Source organism: Ovis canadensis, chromosome 4 (assembly GCF_042477335.2).
Source record: "Ovis canadensis isolate MfBH-ARS-UI-01 breed Bighorn chromosome 4, ARS-UI_OviCan_v2, whole genome shotgun sequence".
Lineage (NCBI taxonomy): Eukaryota > Metazoa > Chordata > Mammalia > Artiodactyla > Bovidae > Ovis > Ovis canadensis.
In genome coordinates this window covers 48,062,328-48,081,738 of record NC_091248.1, presented here as the reverse complement: position 1 = coordinate 48,081,738, position 19,411 = coordinate 48,062,328, and the positions used below count along the sequence as shown (strand labels likewise).

The window sequence follows — 19,411 nt, the reverse complement described above, 5'->3', positions numbered from 1 at the left end:
ATATAATTCCAAGGATTGCTGTTGAGTCTGTTGACCTGATAAGGAGCTCAGGTGTCCCTTGTGGAAAATAACTAAATAAATAAATAAAATTTCAACTCGTAATCAGTATACTGAATTATCCTTCCAAATGAACACAAAGACTTCTCTCACTATCCAGACAGTCCACAAATGCTCATCACTATGAATGAAAAATAAATAAAAGTCCTTATTTTAGCCTTCAAATGAGTGGTGGAAGATCCTCCTTTTTCACCTGCACTCTGAGAGACATGCATTCAGTAACTGATCATGAAATGATCTCTTGGCAGATAGGCAGGCAAATGGAAGCCGTTCCAACAAGTTGATCTAACTAAATGATTAGCTCTTCCCAAAAAAATCAAGATTTGTCTGAAATAGCACTAAGCACTGAATGAAACAGAAAACTAAATTAACTCCCAGAGTATGTCAGGATGCTGAAAGTCCCTGAGTGCTTACATTTACATTTCAGGCTGCTGCTGCTGCACTTTATAAACAACCTATTTGGAGTCCTCACTAATGAGTTCTTGATATTCACAGATCACATTATCATACCAGAGCTTGAGAATATCAAGTGCTATGGTTAAAACTATGCCATGTTAAAAATAGATGGGCATATGTGGCAGAGCCATACAATGGAATGCTACTCAGCAATAAAAAGGGACAAGCTATTGATACTCACCACAGTGCGAATCAATCTCAGAATCATTATGAGTGAAAGAAAGCCAGATCAAAAAAAAGGATATGCTTATATGAGTCCCTTTATATAAAATCTAGAAAAAGCACGTGAATCTGCAGTGACTGAAAGCAAATCAGTGGCTGCCTGGGGACAGGGCAGAGGAAGGGCTGGATTACAAAACGGAAGCAGGAAGCCTTTGGGGCTATTGGAAATGGCTATCATGATTATACTGACAGTTTCATGAGTATACACATATGTCAAAACTGACCAAACTGTATACTTCAAATGTCTGTCATTTAGTGTACTTCAATTAATCTTCAAAAAAATTTTTTTTAAAGTTTGAGGCAATTGTTCAATCTTCTCATAAAATATCTGAATAACACTTTAAAGCAGTATCATTTACATATGAACAATGAACAGACTAATAACAGATGATTATTTTTAAATGCATGAATATGCCTAAACACTTAGAACAATGTCTGACTTGTATAACTGTGACACAAGTCTTTAAAAAAAGAGGAATAAAAACATTAATATAGTTGTGGTAAAATGATAGAACAGTGGTCCATCGATTTTTATTCTCAATCGTCTTTGGTATATACTGTTTTTACAACCGAGTTTAGCCTTTTATTTGTAGTTGAAGACATCATCAGAACAATACCCCTCACCCTCGATTTCATCTCCATTCTTTATTCTCAGTACACACAGATGAAGACAGTAACAAGACATACTCAAGGTCCAGTGCCTGCCACGTGCTGCTTGCTGTGGAAATACTACAGACAGCTCTGCTACTTCAAAATTTTAAAAACATTTTTCTAATCAAGAATCTAGTATAGGCAGAATGAGATCCCCTCAGCTGACCAGCACAGAAAGTTTGTCTGACAGCAGGAGCTGGTCCAGGGATACTGCACAGAACTCTAATCCCGGAGGCAAGAGGACCAAAGCACCCACTGTGCACCCAGCCGTCTGAGGGTGAGACCCAGTGAGCAGTACAGGGAGCTCCCCCAGTGAAGACATGTGCAACACTAATATCTGCCTTGGAGGGGACGGCGGAGTTCTGAAACAGAGGAAAAGGCAATTACTACCTTGAGAAAACAGAATAATGACAATGATTGACTAAAAGAGAAAAAATCTATAAGTAGCTGCTCGGTGTCCTTTAATACAATTCAGTATGTAGCCTCCTGGAAGCAGCTGTCACGAGCTCTAAGTATAGACCAGTCTCCCGGGTAGGCAGAGTAAAAGGCTGTGGGGTTCAGTGAGGCCTCTGGAGACAAATACATCCCAGCCTCATGGCTCACCAGCTTTGTCATCTTCTTCAAGGTATTAATTGCCTTTCACCTCCAGTTTCCTCATCTCTAAAAGCAGAGGCATGGACTGCTGTGAGAACTGCTGTTAATATAAGTAAAGTGTTTATACACTCATTCAATAAATAGTACTGTTACCAAGAAAACTGAAGATAATTAACTGACAAAATATTAGAATTACCAAGACTGCTCTGTAAGAAACTAGATACACAATTAACTTTCAAAATACACTAGCTTTTCAATATATCAGGGAAAAATCAAAAGGTAAAATGGTAGGGGAAACAGCCACAGAAAATAGTAACACAAAACAGGTATAAAGGACTGTGCAGGTGAAAAATACAGAATGCTTCAAACACTGAAGCAGATTCTGCCCTCAAATATGAAGATAATTCTGTAAAGATGACATTTTTTTCCCAAATAAATGAAATTCAACAGAATCCAAGAAAAAATTTCCGGGAGAATTTTTTTTTTAATTTTCAGAAGTATTCTGAAATTGAACTGGAAGACTAAATGGAGTGAGAACAGTTGAGAAATCTGAGAGAAAAGCGAAAAATATTATATAAAATTGTATTATAAATCTCTGTGAGCAATCTTGGTACAAAAATACCAACAGATACAAAGTAGCCCAAAAGGAATCAAATAAATGTTTGTATGTTTATATAATATGCCTCATATGTTATACATAAAATAATAGATCATAAAGAATATATATGCCTATTTGGCATAGAAAACAAATCGATAGAGAAACGATGGATTATGGATTGGTCAAATATTATTTGTTAAAACTGGCTTTTCAAAGAATAAAGTCAAAGATTTACCTGACAACAAGCACTGAATAAAATTTTAGTTGAATTAAAATGTGGCAGTAAATTCACAGCATATTACTAAACGAAAAAAAAATCACCAACTGTATGTACAGAATATTCCCATTTTGTCAACATACATGTAAATTCATGCATGAAATACATGCAGAGAAATATGTGTTATTCCTATTACAAATGCTAAGATATTCAGAGTGGTGTGCTTATTTGGTGGGATTAAGGATGGTTTTATTACTTCACTTTTCTAAAATGTTATACATACACTGCTTTTAATTTTAAAAAGGTCAAATGGGAAAAGTGAAACCATAAAAAAAAAAAGTTAAAGCAAGTGGTGTTAGCATTTACCTGCTATTTAGATAGTGAAGCACTTTCTAGCATACCAAGTTCAGATCTACTTAAGCATCAACTGATTATTTTGGCTTAAATTTTCTCCTAGTATGCATTACTGATATGCCCAAGAATTATCACATAGAAGTCAGGGGTAAACTTACATTTCAAATGGCCAGTTCTTCCTGTTCTCAACTTTAGGATGTTAAACACCAAAGGGCATTGCTTTATGTTTACAATGTAGCAATCTTAGAATACAGTGCTACGGATGAAAGATTAAAAAAGAATGTGTCCTAGGATTAAACCACCAAGGAGAAAGATTTATCTTCTCACTTGTTACAGTAGCAATGCACATACATTCATTAAACTGCCCCTTAAATCTACCACAGACTGCAGCCATGATATTAAAAGATGCTTGCTCCTTGGAAGAAAAGGTATGACAAACCTAGACAGCATATTAAAAAGCAGAAACATTGCTTTGCCAACAAAGGCCCATCTAATCAAAGCTATGGTTTTTCCAGCAGTCATGTATGGATGTCAGAGTTGGACTGTAAGGAAAGCTGAGCGCCAAAGAATTGATACTTTTGAACTTTGGTGTTGGAGAAGACTCTTGAGAGTCCCTTGGACTGCAAGGAGATCCAACCAGTCCATCCTAAAGGAGATCAGTCCTGGGTGTTCATTGGAAGGGCTGATGCTGAAGCTAAAACTCTAATACTTTGGCCATCTGATACAAGAACTGACTCATTTGAAAAGAACCTGATGCTGGGAAAGATTGAAGGCAGGAGGAGGAGGGGACAACAGAGGATGAGTTGGTTGGATGGCATCACCGACTCAATGGACATGAGTTTGAGCCAGCTCCAGGAGTTGGTGATGGACAGGGAGGCCTGGTGTGCTGCAGTCCATGGGATCACAGAGAGTCAGACATGACTAAGTAACTGAACTGAACCTAAGTGTTAGTCACTCAGTCCTGGCCAACCTTTTGCTACACCATGGACTATAGCCAACCAGGCTCTTCTGTCCGTGGGATTTCCCAGGCAAGAACACTGGAGTAGGTTGCCATTTCCTTCTCCAGGAGATCTTCCCAACCCAGGGATTGAACTCATGTCTCCTGCATTGCAGGAGGATTCTTAGCCTCCTGAGCCACCAGGGAAGCCCACAGTAACACAGATGCAGTGCAGTAAAGCAGAATTCATGGTTCCACACAGACGTGACCCAAGACAACAGTCTGTCCTAAAAAACAACAACTCTGCAACTTTCAGAGTTAAAAGTAGCAGCACATGGTTCTACAGATATCAAACATCTTCTTGGATGAACTAAATTGTGCATTCTTCTATCAGCACTAAGCCTAATCTTGTCCTCTAAGTGAGCACTACACCAATATCTCTTATGCGTGACTGCACTGACTGTTATTTGAGGCTCACTACTATGGTCCCCTTAAGTCTTCTTCAAGCTAAACAGCCTCAGCTCCTTTGACCCATCATCAAGTATTTGGAGACACTCTCCAAATAGTTCATCTTCCTAATTTACACCTTAAACTAACATCACCCTATTCCAATGTCCCTCTTCAAATACTGCACCTCAGTTGTATTGAAAGTAAAGTGAAAGTCGCTCAGTTGTGTCCAACTTTGTGATTCCATGGAATTCTCCAGGCCAGAATACTGGAGTGGGTAACCTTTCCCTTCTCCAGGGGATCTTCCCAACCCAGGGATCCAACCCAGGTCTCACGCATTGCAGGCAGATTATTTACCAACTGAGCTATCAGGGAAACCCTAAGTGAAAGTCACTCAGTCGTGTCTGGCTCTTTGCAACTCCATGGACTATACAGTCTGTGGAATTCTCCAGGCCAGAATTCTGGAGTGGGTAGCCTTTCCCTTCTCCAGGAGATCTTTTCAAACCAGAGATCAAACCCAGGTCTCCCACATTGCAGGTGCATTTTTTTTACCAGCTGAGCCATAAGGGAACCCCAAGAATACTGGAGTGGGTAGCCTATCCCTTCTCCAGGGGATCTTCCTGACCCAGGAATCGAACCGAGGTCTCCTGCATTGCAGGCAGATTCTTTACCAACCGAGCTATCAGGGAAGCCATGTAAGTGGTATTCAGTTCAGTCGCTCAGTCGTGTCCCACTATTTGCGACCCCATGAATCGCAGCACGCCAGGCCTCCCTGTCCATCACCAACTCCCAGAGTTCACTCAGACTCATGTCCATCGAGTCAGTAATGCCATCCAGCCATCTCATACTCTGTCGTCCCCTTCTCCTCCTGCCCCCAATCCCTCCCAGCATCAGAGTCTTTTGCAATGAGTCAACTCTTTGCATGAGGTGGCCAAAGTACTGGAGTTTCAGCTTTAGCATCATTCCTTCCAAAGAAATCCCAGGGCTGATCTCCTTCAGAATGGACTGGTTGGATCTCCTTGCAGTCCAAGGGACTCTCAAGAGTCTTCTCCAACACCACAGTTCAAAAGCACCAATTCTTTGGTGCTCAGCTTTCTTCACAGTCCAACACTCACATCCATACATGACCACTGGAAAAACCATAGCCTTGACTAGATGGACCTTTGTTGGCAAAGTAATGAATGTCTCTGCTTTTCAATATGCTATCTAGGTTGGTCATAACTTTTCTTCCAAGGAGTAAGCATCTTTTAATTTCATGGCTGCAATCACCATCTGCAGTGATTTTGGAGCCCCCAAAAATAAAGTCTGACACTGTTTCCACTGTTTCCCCATCTATTGACCATGAAGTGATGGGACCAGAAGCCACGATGTCCGTTTTCTGAATGTTGAGCTTTAAGCCAACTTTTTCACTCTCCACTTTCACTTTCATCAAGAGGCTTTTTGCCTTTTCATACTGTTCATGGGGTTCTCAAGGCAAGAATATTACTGACCTGTTAAATGTCCACTTTCTATGAGCCAACCACTCTGCCTATATTAATAGAACCAAAGAATCCTTCTGCCTGCCCATCACTGCTTTTGGCAGCCACATGACATTTGTGGCTTCAAAAGTACTTTTAAGCAAGAATTCCTCATCTTATACTTGAATATCTAAATTTCAGAACCAAAAAGGACAGTCCACATTTAAAACAATTATGCTTGCCCATTACTCTAGCCTTTTGCAATCACCTGAATCCCAATTCTGTTTTCCAACTCATTAGGCATCTTTCTCAGCTTTCTCACTTTACAAATTTTGGTTAAGCCTTCTCAAAACCACACTACTGTTTCAACAGTCAAAGTATAACAGTAACAGGACAGAGACTAGAGACTAAGACCAAAGGTTATTACATTGGAAATCTTCCTCCAGTTTATCATTAAGTCCTTGAATTAATAACCTCAGGGTACATTTGTTCACGTATCCAAGACTCTTCCTAGATATACTATCATTCAGCATATACTTCTGCATCTTGTCCACAGGGACATGATATTTCAAATGTCTAACCAAACATCAAGAACCATGTGCCTGTATCATACTGCAGATTGATTGGTCACCTAACCCTTCGACCCTTAGTCAGCTTCTGTGCTTTCACTCTTTCCTAATCGCTTCTTCCCCTGCTTGCCTCTAAATGCTGGTGTTTCCCTGAGCACCTTCCTCAACACACGGTGCTCACAGCCGAGGTGACCTCATCAACACCACTGGCTTCAATTACCTCTTACTATGTGCCCCTTGGCTCCCAAGTCACCTCTTGGATGCACTTGCAAACATTCAGCTGTCTCTGGAAGAGCACTGCTTGGCTGTCCCTTGGGCACTTTAAGCTGAGGATGCCAATAATGAACTCATCCTTTCTCCCAGCAGCCCTATTCACCTCTTACATTTTCAATCTCAGTGAAAGGTAGTGTCTACCAAGTAGCACAAGGCAAAACCCCTAGAAGTTGTGGTAGACTGAAATTGATCATTCAGCTGTCAAATCCATCTCCTAGACTCCCCCTTTGACCGTTTGCTTAGCTCTTTTTTTTTTCCTTCTCATGGGAGAGGTGACAGCCTCCTAACTGATCTTCCTGCCTCCAATATTACCCCCTTTTATATTCCTCCACTGACAAACAAAATAATCTGTCTAACCTGATGTCAATGATTCCCCAAAGTTTTTCTCACAAAAACCTCAGTCCCAGTCTTCCTCATAATCTAGTTCTCTCTTGCCACAGTCACTCATACGGCTTTACTCCAGCCCGTGAAGTGGTCATGTGATTTAACTCCTCTGTGTAGTCACACAATCAGTTTACTTTGGCTAATAAGATAGGCTGGCCTCTGTGCATACTATAAAGCACTTGCAGAACTCTTTCAAAACAGCTCAGACAGCACATTCTCTGAGACCAGGACTCCTTAGTGTGATTCAGTCCCCCATCTCTGCTTCTATAAAACTCTGCATAACTTCATCACAGCACTTAACCCATCTGTAGTCATAGACTTCCATACGATTAGTTTACCTATGAGAGAAATACATGATCTGAACTCATTAAATGTCACATGAACAAATAAACACATGAATGGCCATGGAAAAAGAATAAACAGCGAATGAAGTAGGGTGGTCTTGAAATTTCAAAAGAACACTCTTAGAATAAAGACTGTCAATCGAAACTCAAGAATTCTTGGTCACTCAGCAGTTGTTTCAGGATTTTTCTCAGTCAGTCACACAGTATTATGTATCAAACATTAGATTTTTTAATTAGAATTTATTCCTATGCTATATGTTAAGGGAAGTAATTCCATATACATACTTATTATCTGAATAATTAATTACTTTCTCTGGATTTTATATTATTGCAAAGCATGTAGACAGGAAAAAAATATAAGGAAATGTGTTTTCAAAGTACTGTATATATCATATCCTTAGTATATATTAAAAGCACCATATACGTAAGAAAAATAGTAAATGAAAACACCTAAACAGAAATTCCACAAAAAGTGAAATACAAAAAGCTAAGTCACATTAAAAATACCGACCATCAACAGTGATTAAAGAAATGCAAATTACATCAGTGAGACAGCATTTTCCACCATCAAATTAATACTAATAATTTTTCACAGACATACACCCTACTATGTGCGCTTAGCTGCTCAATCATGTCCGTCTCTCTGTGACCCCACGGACAGTAGCGCTCCAGGTTCCTCTGTCCGTAGGGATTCTCCAGGCAAGGATACTAGAGTGGGTTGCCATGTCCTCCTCCAGGGGATCCTCCTAACTCAGGGATTGAACCCAAGTCTCCTGCATTGCAGGCGGATTATTTACCATCTGAGCCACAAGGGAAGCCCACACACTACTATAATAAATCAGATAACCAACAAAGACCAACTTAGAGCACAGGTAACTATATTCAATATTTTGTAACAACTTATAAGGGAAAAGAATCTGAAAAAAATATATCAATATAAAACTGAATCATTGTGCTATACACCTGAGACTAACATGACACTGTAAATCAACTATACTTCAATTAAAAATAATAAATAAATCAATAACACTTTTCACTGTTGTTTAGTACAGTATGGTTCATATCCTTCAATCTAAGATCTCTGAGGCAATTTTATAATATCTTCAATAATCAGGAATTCAATGGTTTGTGTTGTTCCTTATGATATTGTTGTGTATGTATTTTTATACTACAAAGAATTAAAAACAATCAAAATTAAATTTACTCATTTGTTTGACACAGTGCTAGGCACTGTTTGAGGTGCTAAGGATACAGTGTGTGTGTGTGTGTCCAGTTACTGATTCGTGTCTAACTCTTTGCACCTCTGTGGACTGTAGCCTGCCAGGCTCCTCTATCCATGGACTCCTCCAGGCAAGAATACTGGAGTGCAGTAGCTTATCTCTGAAAAGAAGTAGGAAGAAAGGGATGGAGGAAGGGATTGCCTTGTCTTTATGGAACTTAAGAGTTACTGACAGCGGGCTCATAAACGCTAAATAATTTAAATGTATATTATGATGGATGCTGAAAAGTGATATGGAGAAAAATAAAAGCATGAAATGGGGATAGAGAGATGGCTGCAATTTTAAGTAGGTGACCAGGGAAGGCCTGACTGAGAAGATGACAAGTGAGTAGAAACCTAAAGGACATGAGGGAGAAAGACAAGTAGGTATCTGAGAAGAGAGCTGAAAGCAAAGGAAGACCCAGGGCAGAAGCCCTGAGGAAAGTTTCCACAACACGTTCTCCAAGAAGCAGAGAGAACGGGAAGGCTGAAGTAGAATGGAGAATGGGGGGAATAGTAAGATGACATGAGAGGCTTAATGGAGGCCGGATCACGTTGGCCCTGCAAGCCACCATCAGATCTCTGATTCTGAACGAAGCCTTAGAAGAGCTCTGAGCAAAAGATAACACATGTTTTAATGGGATCTCTTGACTGCTCTGCTGAGATCAAACTGGAGATCAAGATGGGAAACAACAGCCATCATCCAGGCGAGGTCTTCTGGTGGTGTGGTCCAGCAGGCCAAGGCGTGAGAAGCTCTGACTCTGGCTCTTCGGAAGCAGAGACCAGAGAGTTTGCTAACAGATTGGATGTGAGACATGGGAGGACAAGAAGTCAGGGGAGACTCCAGATGTTGAGGCCTGAGTCACTCAAAGGGAGGACTTGCCAGTCAAAAAACTGGGGAAGACCACACAGGAGCTGGAGCAGGCAAGAGCAGGGGCTCAGTTTCAGATGCATCAGGTTTGAGACACTTACCCAAGCATAGGCATCCAGGCTGTGCTTGTCATGAAGCCATGAGATGGCCACGCAGGAGATGGGAACTGAGAGAGGTCCATTGGCATATGGCATTTAAAACCAAAAAACTGTATGACATCACCCACAGTGTGAGGAGAGAGGGTGACAGAAAAAATAAGGGGGTTAAGGATTGAAGCAGGAAAGTCCCAGTGTAAAGAAATCAGGGACATGAGGAAGAACTGGCAAAGACTGAGAAGGGCTGCAGTGGAATAAGAAAAAACCAGGAGAGCGCGGGATGCCTGAAGCCAAGTAGGTGTTTCAGTGGTGACGGAGCAGTCAGCTTGGTCCAGTGATATAATAAAGCAGGGAAAGGTGAGGCATGACCGATGAACTTATTATAGCAAAGAGGAGGTCATTGTTGACCTTGGAAAGGGCATTTTCAATGAAAGGCTGAAGTAAAAGGCTCATAAGTAGACAATGGCAGGTACTCAAACGATGCTGTATTTTGCAATATTCATATATTAAAATATTTTATAAATATTACAAAAATACTTATAAAGAAACATTAATATCATTGGGAAATGCTTAAATAAGAGAGAAAAAGATACAACATCTACATAAACTACGCACTCACTTATAGCTAAAAAGGAAAAGAAAATACATAGGTAGGAAGTGTGCTAAAACATTAATACTAGATATCCCTAAGTGGGCCTCCCTGCCGACTCAGTGGTAAAGAATCTGCCTGACAATGGAGGAGACACAAGTTTGATGCCTGATCAGGAAGATCCCCTGGAAAAGGAAATGGTTACCTACTCCAGTATTCTTGCCTGAAAAATCCCAAAGACTGAGGAGTCTGGCGTGCTACAGTCCATGTGGTTGCAGAGAGTAGGCACAGTTTAGCAACTAAACAACAATAACAAAGATGCCCTGCAGAAGCAGGAAGTTAGCAAGAGTTACAGCTGAAGAAATTCTAACAACAAAACAGATCCCTGGGTTTCAGACAATTAAACTGTATCCCTCACTTTATACCTAAGGCAGTGGTCTCCACCTTTAGCCTGCCTCATAATCCTGTAGAGGGCTGGCTGGTTGTGACAGATTGCTGGGCCTCAAACTCAGAGTTTCTGATTCAAGAGGGTGTGTACAGGATCCAGTAACCGGCATTGCTAACAAGTACCTGGGGAATACTGACAGTCCTAGTGTTAGGATCATATTTTGAGAGCCATGGACTAAGGGGAAAGAACCTCATAAAAGTGAAGTTTTAAATAGGTTAAATAACATCCTGAATTCCAGAGCTGTAAATTGACTTGAGAATAAACTTCAATATATTCTGATCCCTGGGCTTTTGTTTCAGAGTCTTAAATCTGGTACAATTAAGAGAAGGTGTCAATTAGGATTAAATGTGTTATAAAGATCAATTCCTTTTTATAGCTGAAAAGAGTGGAAGTCACTCACTCTACGATATTTTCAAGGCAATGATTAGTGCCCCCAGAGAAGAGGACCTGTACCTTGCTCATTTCTAAAACCCCTAAAGTGCCTTAAACAAGAAGACAGTTAATCACCATTTGCTGAATAGGATGAAATGCCTGCCCTAATGAGTCTATCTCATGTTGGGTGAGTTGGAGGGGCAGGTGCTCAGAGCCTCTGGTAAGGCATTCCTGCACCTCTGAGTGAATCAGAAAATGGAACCGGCTCTGGGCATATGACTCAGACAAAGGCCCTCTTTCCTCTGGATGGATGCAGATGTGCATCAGGGCAGCTGGCTGGGCACCCTGATCATTGCATGGACTCCCACTCTTATGTGGCCCCACGGCTGGGTACAAGTCACCCAGCCTTACAGGATAGGTCTGTGTGTGAAGACTTTGTAGAACAGGGTATGGATGCCCCAGAGCAAACAACAGGCTGGAACAGTGAAAAGTCTGTCTGTGTTTAGTACTCTAGGAAGGGTTAGACATGGTGGTGGTTTAGTTGTGAAGTCAAGTCTGGCTCTTGCAATCCCATGAACTGCAGCCCACCAGACTCCTAAATCCCTGGGATTTCCCAGGCAAGACTACTGGAGTGGTTTGCCATTTCTTTCTCCAGGGGATCTTCCTGACCCAGGGATCCAACCTGCATCTCCTGCTTGGCAGGTGAATTCCTCGCCACCTGGGCCACCTGGGAAGCAGGTCATAGGAACTGATCCAGGAGTAAAAGGTTTCCTCTGGATGAGATGCTCTACCATCACCACCCACAGCCTCATACTCATGCTGTGGGTCTCAGCTTAAAAATCTCTTCTTTGGGGAATCCCTCCCACCCCAACCAGACTAAAAACGCTATACCCACTGCACACCCACTGCACACCCACTGCACACCCACTGCACACAGTTCCCATCACAACTTATGACAAATGTATTTACCTGATATACAGTGTCACTTTGAGTCTGCCCACATGAGATTATAAAGCTCAACATGAGGAAGACCACACATTTTATTCAACATTTTACTGCTAGTACCTGGTACATGAATACATAATAAATATGTTTAATGTTGAAATATTACATATAACTTCAATTAAGAAAGGCAAAAGGGATAAGAATTATCCTTGATTTTTTCAGGGGGGGGCTTTCCCAGTGGCTCAGATGATAAATAATCTGCAATGCACGAGACCCAGGTTCGATCCCTGGGTTGAGAAGATCCCCTGGAGAAGGAAATGGCAACCCACTCCAGTACTCTTGTCTGAAGAATCCCATGAACAGAGGAACCTTATGGGCTACAGCTCATGAGGTCGCAAAGAGTCAGACACAACTGAGCGACTAACACTTTCTTCAGGGGGAAGGAGATGACCACCAAAATTTAACTTTTTTTGCAACAAGCAAGAATTATTCTAGGATCCAAGGCAGTGCTGAAGAATACACTCTGATAGGAAAACGTGGCACTCTATACTATGCTCTGCTATTTCTATCCCTTGTGCTAAAATATGACACTTCACAGATCTGTCAACTCTTGGTTTTACATTGTAAATATTGATGGTGTGAATACTTGCTTGCATTTGCCTAAAACATGAGAAATGGTTCTGAGCATAAGAATTTGAAATGGAAAATTCACCTTCACAAGCATAACAGGCAAGATTAATTATGTTAACTGCTTGAAAACAGAAGCCAAGTCCTAACTTCTTCAGTGACAGTATGGCTTTAGACTCCCTAAGCCTTTAACCCACAGCCCATGACCTTCAGAGACTTCCTACAGAAAGGTTAAAGGTTATTTCTCAACTATTCCCATCAAAGTCTCAAACAGAAAATAGGACCACTTACAAGTCTTCTGACTTTTGACATGGATGACCCAATTTCTTAGCAAATCTTGGAATACCATAATAACAAAACACTACTCCATTGCTACTGGGCTTCCCAGGTGGTGCCAGTGGTAAAGAATCCCCCTGCCAATGAAAGTAATCATCAGAAATGCAGGTTTGATCACTGGATCAGGAAGATCCTGGGGAGGAGGGCACGGCAACCCACTCCAGTATTCTTGCCTAGAGAATCCCACAGACAGAGGAGCCTGGTGAGGTACAGTCCGTACAGAGTCAGACACAACAGAAGCAACTTAGCATGCATGCATGCCATCACTACTACCTCACCTGCCAGTTAGTACCATCCCACCACTCCACAGGACCCACTCGGGCAAGAGCACCAGGGAGCTAACTGTCAAATTCAAACTTCGCTTTTCGGGTCTCATCTTATTTGAATTTCTTTGGACCACTGACACTACAAACAACCCTCTTCTTCACCAAAGGCACTCCTTTTCCCCCTAACTCCACACTATTGTGTTTCCCTGAAACCTGCTATTCCTTATCTGTCTCCTTTGTGTTCGTCTCAGTTTCTGCCCCCTTTAACATCAGTAAAACCCAAGTTCCATCTTTCACTTCTTGTGCTCACTCCCTGGATGATCTCATCCAATCCAGCAGGGTCAACCATGCCTTTCATTCAAGTGAGCTCCATGTCTCCACTCCAGCCTAGACCACGGCCCTGAGCCAAAGGGCCTGCCACCTAACTGCATAGTGAACCCTTGAAAGGTCGGCTCTCGAGAACCAAGCTCCTTATCTCCTCTTCCTCATACTCCTCCTCATGGAGGCTGGAGGCACCAGCCTCTAGACAAGGCAGAACCTTCCATCCCCTCACCCTCCACATCTACCCACAGGCAGTTTTACCTTCCCTCTTTCCATCTTCACAACTACTCCTCAACTGAGGTTCTGCCATCCTTTACCTGGACGCTTACAACTGCTCCTGGCAGGCTTCACCTCTTTCTATGTCCCACTCCTATGTGACTTCCATACTGTTGCCAAACTATATTTTCTTACCTGTGATTTTTAAACCCTTCTATGGCTTCCCATCACCTACCAAATGAAGAGCAGCTTCTTAGCAGGATGGAAGGTCCTCTATGATCAGCTCCTGCCTGCCTCTGAGGCTCATCTCTCATCAGGCTCCTCATAGCATGCAGCACTCTAGTTATATCCAGTTAGAGAGGAACTGTTCTGAGCTGCTGCCATTTTCAGTCTGCGCTCTACATCAAAAATGTCTTCCCCTAAACTAGCCCAACCTCACATCTGACCCTTGTTTGCTTGGCAAATTCCTACTCATCTTTCTGGACTCCCTCACCTCTTCTGCAGGGCCTTTTTTTATCCTTCCCACTAGCTTTACGGCCCCTTTCTTCTTTCATGGCAACAAATCACTTCACCGCAATTGTTAGTTTCCATATCTGACTCATCCTTACCCAATTAAATTTTACTTTTTTAATTTGGAATTTCACATCAGCTGACATTTTGCCTAGCACAGTAACGGTTTAAACTCAGCAATGGTGGAATAAAAACCATTGGCCAAAAAGTCATGATTCAATCAAGATTCAGAGAAACCAGAAGAATTATATTATGTAGGACTATAGAACATCGTAGTAAGAATCAAGCGAGTTTGTGATTTAATTTTCCAAATTTAAATAATGCATACATAATTCAGTTAGTTCTGTTCTTTTTATGCACTTTTCTCTCATGCACTCTCTCTTCTAATTCCTTACTCCAACTCTGAATCATCTGTTGGCTTTTATCTTTTTGTTCCTCTGGCAGTCCCACTAATGAGTCAAAAATTCCATTGTATTCAATTCTTGGATAAGCCTATTTTCTCTGAACCTCTGACGTTTCTCTGTAGACCCTTCCTGAAACATCAGGATCGAGGTCTACTCAGCTGCTGCTGCTGCTAAGTCGCTTCAGTCATGTCCGACTCTGTGCGACCCCACAGACGACAGCCCACCAGGCTCCCCTGTCCCTGGGATTCTCCAGGCAAGAACATTGGAGTGGGTTGCCATTTCCTTCTCCAATGCATGAAAGTGAAAAGTGAAGTGAAGTTGCTCAGTCGTGTCCAACCCTCAGCAGCCCCGTGGACTGCAGCCTTCCAGGCTCCTCCGTCCATGGGATTTTCCAGGCAAGAGTACTGGAGTGGGGTGCCATTGCCTTCTCTGCTACTCAGCTAGCAATCATCAACTTTCATATATTTGTAAAATTTCCTTTGACTCATACCCACTTTTAACTCATATTCATGCTCACAATTGAGACAGAAAGATCTCTTTTTATCACTATCATTTTACAAGTGTAAAGCAGATACCCAGAAACCTAGAAGATACTTATCCTTTTAAGTTCCCCCATAAATAGTTTGAAGAAAATTAGTTCTATACTCTCTGATGTTTAGTCCTGTTTTTTGTTGTTGTTTTAATTTAAACGCCATTTATCAAAGTCATATCCTACTGGTGTCCTTCAACTGCTGGCACACTGACTGTACTTTTATTACTGTCTCCTCTGTCTGCGCTTGTGCATCCACCCTACTGACTGGATCCCCAGCTGAGCATTCCAAAGTAATCACTTTTCTCGCCTTCTCTGCTCCATAATCAATGACTTTGACAAAGGAAGCTGTATTATATGAGTTTCACCCAGAGTCCAATCCTCTGCAAAGAATCTTAAGTGAAACTTCGCACGTATCCCAGCCACTCTCCTGTGAACTCAAGGGATCATAAAAAGATTCTCCCCAGGTCAGCTTTCTCTGCTTCTCCTCTGCCAAAACTAGGCAAGGAAAATGAGAGTCTATATGATTCAGTTAAACATGATGACTTTTTATAAAAATACTGATAAATGAGGATGAGGCTGAAAGTACTGGCAGCCATGAGGTTTAGAATCACCTGCAGATTTTCCCTTCGACATCCTCTCCTTGTCATTAAGAGCTGGCTTTGGTTTCCAGCCTCATACCCCTCCCTCACTTTCACGGCTCTCACTGTCCTCCCCACCACAGTGGTGCTATCCCTTATGTGGGGCATTCCTTTTCTGTTAATAATGAGTGGAAAGGGATCAACAGGCAGGAGTGGACACAAAATAGTTACTTTTCAGTGTTATATCTTTATTCGCAAGGGTTTGGCCTACATTCCATAGCTGTATCTCACCGGAAGGCCCCTCCCCACACATAAGCACCAGCCAACTCTTCCCCTCAAAGCCTGAAAAATTCCTCCATTCTCATATCCCTCTTAAAGTTAGAGAGAAAAAAAATCAATTCTATAAATTAGCTCAGTGGGTTAGACCAGAGGCCAAAGAGCAGATTCAGCCCCCTGGCCCCGCCAAAGGAACCCCTAACTCCCAGTTAAACATCTACTAACTGTTCGTCAGTCATCAGAACATAACTGGATCTGCGCGTCACCATTTCTAAAAACACAAGCCACAGGCATGTTCAGGAGCGTCCTCCTATAATTTTATTTATTCCCATCAATTCGAACTTGAAACATCAAGGAACTGAGTCAAGTGAAATTTGTAAACTCACTATAGTTAACTGAACACAGCCTTCTGGAACCTTCAGTCAACCCCCTGCCTCTGGTTTCACTGTATCTGTCTCAGGGTGCAACTCCATCCTGTCTGGGTCTGCATGGGTAGAACATGTACTCACCTAAAGGATCGGTCTAGCTCTAGTGGCCACCACCCCCTCACTAGCCCTCATTAGCCCTCACTTTCACCTGTTTCAAGTAAAGCCTCCATCAGTAAAAATTAATTTTACAAGAATCTGACTTTTCACTTCAGGGGAAAAAAAAAAAAAGGTTTTGCATAATTGGGACTAGGGGCTGGAGGCAAGGTTTTAAGTTTGTCCCGTTATAACTACTCAATCTGAAGATGACCAAAAAGTGGGCTTTCTCTGGAAGCCTGGAAGAATGGACTATTTCCAGGTGATAGAACACAGATTAAACAACTAATTATCCTAATAAGCTCTGAAATTAAACACAGCTGTTCGCTGAGCTCTTGCCCTGATTTCCCCAATTATAACACTACTGTGTGCTGGTATACCTGCCTTTGATCTGAATCTCTTTCATTTCAGTCTGTCCTAGGACTGAGACTGTGGGAGAGGAAGGTGAAATATATGGATGATGGATGAGGTCTAGAATGCAGATATTCTATAATTCGAGCCTGGGTAAAATTAAAAAGTGACACAAAGGAACAAGATCTGGTCTTGCTTCCCAGAGGGGGATATTAGCTAACCCATTTTTGTTACATTAAAATAAAATGACCCATCACCCTGATTCCTAGCAATCTTCCTAAAACAGTATTCACTCCTCACATCCTCCTCAACATAATCACTCAAAGTAGGTCAGAAATGTTGCTTCCTTCCCCTCATTGATTTTCATTAAGAGGATGCACTTTCTGGAACACTAAAGGGAAAGATAAACACCCAGTACAGCTACCAATGACATCCCCTGTACATTTTTGGCATTATTAAGTACAGTTCTCCCAAAAGCAGGGAAAAAAAAATCTCATCACTCCTATTTATCTTTCTTGGCTGAATATCAACGATAATCTCAAACTTCAAAATACACAGTAGTAGTGCTTCAGCCAGCTGATGAACATCTCCCAAAAGGAGCATATTAACTCTGTCTTTTCTAATTTTCTAGATGACCAACCCACCTCTTCCCTAAGTACACATTCTTTTTCTTCCTAATTCACATCCATGTTTTGCCAAAAGGATGCCAAGCGACACCACACACTGGCTTGGCAAGTCCCCGGGGCCTTATCAGGACGCTGAGTGCAAAGGAAGGGGTTTGTAGACACTGGGGAGTGGCGAAGGGGGAGCTGGAAGCCCTCGGCGGCAATGCCAGCTTGCCAAACCCCACTGGCAGGGCTTCCCCAGTCCTCTGCCCTTGGTGAAAACTCCCCTTGGTCCCAGGTCCTCAAGCCTGACACTCCAGGAAAGCGCCGCAAAGTCCTTCAGAGCCCTTAAAACACAGGAGTGCAGAAAGCATCCCCTCAAAGCCAGCAAAGCCACACATCCTCTCTCGGCCAGCCTCTCGGGGCTGGCAACTTCATCCCTGGAAACAAACGAAAAGCCCGGTCCTCCCAGGAAGGAAAGAGGTGACAGCAGAGAGCAATAAATGGCCATGACCCTCATCCTTCACCTCCAGTCGCCCCCTCTCCCCTACCCCCACCCCCCGCAAACTCCAGGTTTCAGAGCAGGTGTGGCTCACCTCCAGGCAAGGAGGAAGCGGGCGGCCGGAGGTGGAGGGCAAGTCCCCAGCCCAGGCCGCCTGGCAGCCGGCGAGTGCCCAGCAGCAGATCCAGGCGGGGCTCCAGGGCGGCGAGAGTCCGCTGCGGGGAGCCCTGGCCGGCCGCCCCCGGCCCCTCCCCCGCGCCGGCCCCGCGCAGAGGAACAGCATCTCCTTCCCGCTGCGGTCGGCCCGCCGGCCGGCTGGAAAGCAGCCTCCCGGGGTGGGGCGCGTTCTGCTCCCGGGCCGCTAGGGCTGCGCGCTCAGCTCACAGCTGACGGCTCCGCTGTGCTCGCGGCCCCGGCGGCCGGCGCCCGTGCTCCCGTCACGCCGGAGGGAGGGACCGCGGGGCGCGGGCGCGGCGCGGGGGCGGGACGCGGGGCGGGGACGCGGGAGCCCGGGAGCAGGTGCAGCGGGCGGGGTCTGCGGCCCAGCCCCTCCGGTCCTGGGGCGCCGCGTGGTCGCCGGGGGCTAGAGCTTCATTACACTGTAGAGGGGGAGAGAGGCCGGAGTGTCTCCCGTCCCCGGTCCCCTCGGTCCACCAGGAGGGGCGCTCCGGGGGCGAGCCAGAGTAAAATCCAGGACCTCGGGACATTGTTTTCCGGCGGCCGGTCTTTAAATGCTTCCTACTTCCCGCGTCACGCACAAACACACCCAGATGAGCCGCAGGAGCATCCTTTCGTAAGAATCCAACTAGCTGGCGTCAGATCGAATTTGGGGGTGATTTGGATGTGCATCAAATGGCGGGGAAGAAAAGGGGAATGAAATTTAGATCCAGGTTGTGACTCAGTATTCTCACTTACTTGATGAGAATAATGACAATTCCTAACCCATAGGTTGTTACGAGGGTTGAATAAGTTGATACATTGTAAAGCACCCGAGAGTGCCTGACAAGGAGTAGATGTGGTAGGCGTTGAAAGCAGTAGTAAGGAACCATGGATGCTACTGGTGTTACTTAATGGGGATAACTGTGCAAGCTTGGGCAAGTAAGTCCTTTTGTTCCTGGAATCTGTACGATAACTGGGGTAGTCTTTTTCTTCATTCAAAAACATGTTGAGTTGGGTGGTAGGCACCAAGTGGTGAGCAAGACGAACATTACAGCTTCCTTAGTGTTGG

The 19,411-nt window shown here is 43.4% G+C and overlaps 1 protein-coding gene across 2 annotated transcripts in view; it reads right to left on the bottom strand.

Moving 5' to 3' along the window:
- The window catches only part of ELAPOR2 (endosome-lysosome associated apoptosis and autophagy regulator family member 2), a 215,435-nt gene extending 196,811 nt beyond the window's left edge, over positions 1-18,624 (bottom strand). For both annotated transcript variants that reach the window (XM_069587760.1, XM_070292381.1), the window contains exon 1: positions 18,278-18,624. In XM_069587760.1, the coding sequence (XP_069443861.1) occupies positions 18,278-18,466 (189 nt within the window). In that variant the 5' untranslated portion in view covers positions 18,467-18,624. The remainder of the gene's footprint in view (positions 1-18,277) is intronic.
- Positions 18,625-19,411: the final 787 nt, after the last annotated feature.